At 43.6% G+C, this 5,168-nt stretch overlaps 1 protein-coding gene across 1 annotated transcript in view; it reads right to left on the bottom strand.

The window, feature by feature from the left end:
- Positions 1-851: 851 nt before the first annotated feature.
- gsc (goosecoid) overlaps positions 852-5,168 on the bottom strand; it is a 20,528-nt gene continuing 16,211 nt past the window's right edge. The window contains exon 4 of the mRNA XM_043698451.1: positions 852-1,189. Coding sequence (XP_043554386.1) covers positions 1,022-1,189 — 168 coding nt within the window. The 3' untranslated portion in view covers positions 852-1,021. The remainder of the gene's footprint in view (positions 1,190-5,168) is intronic.

Raw genomic sequence — 5,168 nt, 5'->3', positions numbered from 1 at the left:
GCTCCCCACTCTCTGGGTGAAGACCCAGAGAGCGGGGCGGCACGGCACTGTGGGCGGCATGGTGGCACAGTGGTTAGCACTGCTGCCTCACAGCGCCAGAGACTTGGGTTCAATTCCCGCCTCAGGCGACTGACTGTGTGGAGTTTGCACGTTCTCCCCGTGTCTGTGTGGGTTTCCTCCGGGTGCTCCGGTTTCCTCCCACAGTCCAAAGATGTGCAGGTCAGGTGAATTGGCCATGCTAAATTGCCCGTAGTGTTAGGTAAGGGGTAAATGTAGGGGTATGAGTGGGTTTCCCGTAGTGTTAGGTAAGGGGTAAATGTAGGGGTGTGGGTGGGTTGCGCTTTGGCGGGGCGGTGTGGACTTGATGGGCTGAAGGGCCTGTTTCCACACTGTAAGTAATCTAATCAAGACTTTTCTCCTCATCTCAGTCCTAAACGACGTACTTCCTATCCTTAAACTGACACCCCTGGTTCTGGACTCCTCCATCATCAGGAACATCCTTCCTGCGGTTGCCCTGTCTGGTCCTCTTAGAATTATATAAGTTTCTATGAGACACCTCTCATTCTTACAATCTCCAGTGAATATAATCCTAACCAGCGTCTCTTCCTACATCAGTCCTATCATCTCTTAGCGTTCGCCTGTACCTGTGTTTTTGTTTTTGCCGCTGTTTACCTATTATTTACATATCTATGCTACTTAACTCTGTGATCTGCCTGTATTGCTCGCAAGACAAAGCTTTTCACTGTGCATTGGTGACAATAAATTCAATTCATTCAATCTCAGGAATAAGCATGGAATACAATGTTTGTTTCAATAAAGCAGCACTGTGTCTCATTGGAGTAACATCATGACTTTTTTTTATTAACAAAACAAGCACACATACAAAAACGCACATATATATAATATGTATTTATACAGTATTTACAGCAGCCTCAGTCCTCCAGATGGACAAAGTGCAAGATACCAGCCACAGTCTCGAGCTGAGGATGGGTGAATGCTCCTGATCAATCAGTGCCAGTTATCAGCTGTCTGAGTCTACCCCACTTTCCTGGGCTGCTGAAGTTGATTCTCCAGAAGCCTTCCCCACCGGGGCGTTTTTCGAAATTTTATTCCATTTCTGGGAGTCCGACTCCTCCGATGATGATCTCTTCTGCCGCCTCCATTTAGCTCGGCGGTTTTTAAACCAGACCTGAGCAGGGGAAACAAAAGTCAAATAGTATAAAACTTCATTCCTGAGCTAGTGCACTTTATCAGAGATGTCCAGAGGTTTGAGCACAAAACCTAGGTTGACCCTCCGACTGCAGTATTTGAGGCACCATCTTTTAGGGTTACCTCAGGTAGAAAAGGACTCGAGGGCCATTCTTCTAGTGAAGACAAGGCAAGATCTCTCTAGTATCCTGATCAATATTTAACCCTTACCCAATATTATTAAACAGATTATCTGCTCACTGTCTAATTGTTGTTCGTGTGCAAATTGGCTGCCACATTTCCAACATCCAATGTGGGAATATTTGACTAGAACAGCTTTACTTAGAACAGCATTCCTAAGCTGCCTTTGTAAAGAGTTGAGTAACTGTCTTTGTGTGCTGCTGCAGTAAACGATAGGAGCTGCATCCAGTGCTAACAGGGAGGAATTTCCAGGATTTTGACCCAGCAACAGTGAAGGGACAGTAATATAGATCCAATTAAAGTACTTTGGGACTTCTGAAGGCTTAAGAGGCTATATATAAATACAAATTTTTGTTTTACTTAGGTTCTCCAAGACCAGTGCAGAGGGAATTCACTGATATCCTATCAATAATTTGATTTATTGTTGTCACATAACCTAGGAACAGGGAAAAGTTTTGTTTTGTGTGCAGTACAGGCAGATCATACCATACAAGGATCATTGGGTGATTGAACAGAGCGAGGAATACAAAGTTGCTGCTGCAAAGAAGGTGCACAGAAAGCCAGATGGACAATAGATTTGAAATTTGAGAGATCCATTCAAAAGTCAAGTAACAGCAGGGAAGAAGCTGTTCTTGAATCTGTTGGTACATGTGTTTAAGCTTTTGGATCTTCTGCCTGACGGAAGAGGTTGGAAGAGATTATAGGAGGAAGTGAGGACTGCAGATGCTGGAGATCAGAGCTGAAAATGTGTTGCTGGAATAGCGCAGCAGGTCAGGCAGCATCCAAGGAACAGGAGAATCGACGTTTCGGGCATAAGCCCTTCTTCAGGAATGAGGAAAGTTCATTTCCCTTTGCAAGTATCTTTCCAAACTCTGACCCATTTATTTCTGTTTTTTACTTTCTCCATCTGTTATAGATCTGTATAATCTTCCATCTCATAAAAGATCCAGGTGAAAGATCAAAGCTTTGGTCAAAAGAAAATGGGAGATATATCTGCTGCAGGACATCGGTTAGACCACGTTTAGAATATTGCATGCAATTCTAGTCTTCTTTCTGTCAGAAAGATGTTGTGAAACTTGAAAGGGTTCATAAAATGTTTACAAGGATGTTGCCAGGGTTGGAGGATTTGAGCTATAGGGAGAGGTTGAACAGGCTGGGGCTGTTTTCCCTGGAGCATTGAAGGCTGAGGGGTGACCTTATAGAGGTTTATAAAATTATGAGGGGCATGGATAGGGTAAATAGGCAAAGTCTTTTCCCTGGGGTGGGAGAGTTCAGAACTAGAGGGCATTGGCTTAGGGTGAGAGGGGAAAGATAAAAAAAGAGATCTAAGGGGCAACTTTTTCACTCAGAGGGTGGTACGTGTATGGAATGAGCTGCCAGAGGAAGCTAGTACAATTGCAACATTTATAAGGATGGGTATATGAATAGGAAGGGTTTGGAGGGATATGGGCCAGCTGCTGGCAGGTGGGACTAGATTGGGTTGGGATGTCTGGTCGGCATGGACAAGTTGGACCGAAGGGTCTGTTTCCATGCTGTACATTTCTATGATTTTTTTAACTGTATGGCTACCTTTCCGTGGCAGTGAGAAGTGCAGATGGAGTCAATGGATAGAAGGTTGACTTGTGTGATGGACTGGGCTGTGTTCACAATTCTCTGTAGTTTCTTACAGTCCTGGGCAGAGCAACTGCTGTACCAAGCTGTGGTGCATCTGAATAGAATGCTTTCTATGGTGCATTATGGACGTGCTGAATTTCCTTAATCTCCTGAGGAAGAAGAGGTGTTCTCTTGCCTTCTCAACCATCACATCTATGTGGGAGGTCTAGGGCAGATTAAATAAGGAGAAACTAGCATGAGCAACAGTAACCAGAGATTTAAAGGTGATCGACAAAAGAAATAAGGAGAAATGTTTTCACCCAGTAAAGTTGTTATAATCTGGGTTACATTACCTGAAAGAATGGTGGAAGCACATTTAAAAGTTGTTTTCAAAAGAGAATTGAATAAATGGTTGAAATGAAATCCCCTTGCAGAGATATGGGGCAAGAGCAGGGGAGAGGCAGTAATCAGAGAGCGGGCACAGTCACAATGGGCTGAATGGCCAATTCTTTGCTTCTAATGTATCTATCACCGACACGAAAAAAAGAATGATTTAGTGGAGATTAAATCCATTGCAAACATCAGCTAATTCTAGACATATTAGTTATTTATGATCCTCTAGATAGAAGGATCTGAATTTTTGAACTTTCAGAAAGTGAGATGACCTGAGCTAAGGGCAAGAACTGGAATTTAAACAATTGTAAAAATTATTTCTAATTTTCCTCCGTTCTGAAACATCCTTCAGTATGTCCCAGTTATTTAGATTGTGTCCTTGATTTCATTTTTCAGATGTTGGCATCACTGTCACAGCTGGCACCGACTCCCCATTACAAAGCACACTGGAGAAGGTGGTGCTGAGCTGCTTTCCTGAACTGGTGATGGAGAGAGTGAACGTTTGAGGTGTTTACCCATTCTCCCCCCTCTCTCTTCACACATTTGTAAGTCCTACAAACCAAATGCTGCATGTGCTCATCAAAACACACCCTGATCATATTGTCTCTCACCTCACTACACTAAATCTTTTGCTATAAATTCTATGTCCTATGATCTTGCCCCACCTGATGAAGGAGCAGCGCTCTGAAAGCTAGTGCTTCCAATTAAACCTGTTGGACTATAACCTGGTGTTGTGCGATTTTTAACTTTGTCTACCCCAGTCCAACACCGGCTCCTCAACATCCTTACTAAACTCACCCACCCCAACTTCAATCCCAGCTATTTCAGGAATTTTGAGATTCTTTGTCAAATTTAGAGTTTAGGTGTGATGCCTCGTTAGTGTAAAAATGTCAGATTGCATGTCTGCTGTGTTTAAATTGTACCCAGTCATTATCAAGTTTTTCATATGTTGCAGTCAACACTGACGATCTGATAGCAATTAACAATTTGACATTGGTCAGAAGTAATATGGAATTTTGGTATCAAATAAAAAAGACTTGGCTCCTCCAGTCAGTTTTGTCCCCTCAAGATATTGGTGGGAGAGGGTTCTGAAGCACCCATCCCAGGACATCATTCACCATTTCAGCGCAGACTCAATGGGTCAAAGGGCCTTGTCTGCTCAGTATGACTCTAATGACCATTCTGCACGAGCTATGTCAGCAAGTTGACCATGGCTCTTCTGAGTCTGACCTGATGTTCTGTCTTGATGTTTGTGTTCCTGAGGCTGTAGCTAGGAACGCCTTCCAAAATAGGCACTTGCACCCATTGGCACATCAGGTCATTAGTGAAATGCATCTCTCGATGTGTACAAAGAACAAAGAACAAAGAAATTTTACAGCCCAGGAACAGGCCCTTCGGCCCTCCAAGTCTGAGCCGATCCAAATGTACTGTCTAAATCTGTCAGTCAATTCCTAAGCATCTGTATCCCTCTGCTCCCCACCTACTCATGCATCTGTCCAGACGCATCTTAAATGAATCTACCGTACCTGCCTCTACCACCTCTGCTGGCAACGCGTTCCAAACACCCACCACCCTCTGTGTGAAGTACTTACCGCGTGTATCCCCCGTAAACTTTCCATCTCTCACTTTGAAAGCATGACTTCTCGTTATTGAATCCTCTCACCCTGTCTCTATCCACCATGTCTATACCCTTCATGATTTTGTAAACCTCAATCAAGTCCCCTCTCAATCTCCTTTTTTCTAGTGAAAACAAACCTAACCTACTCAACCTCTCTTCATAGCTAGCACCTTCC

The sequence above is a fragment of the Chiloscyllium plagiosum genome, chromosome 10 (assembly GCF_004010195.1).
Source record: "Chiloscyllium plagiosum isolate BGI_BamShark_2017 chromosome 10, ASM401019v2, whole genome shotgun sequence".
Classification (NCBI taxonomy): Eukaryota; Metazoa; Chordata; class Chondrichthyes; order Orectolobiformes; family Hemiscylliidae; genus Chiloscyllium; species Chiloscyllium plagiosum.
This window is presented reverse-complemented; position numbering and strand designations above follow the sequence as displayed.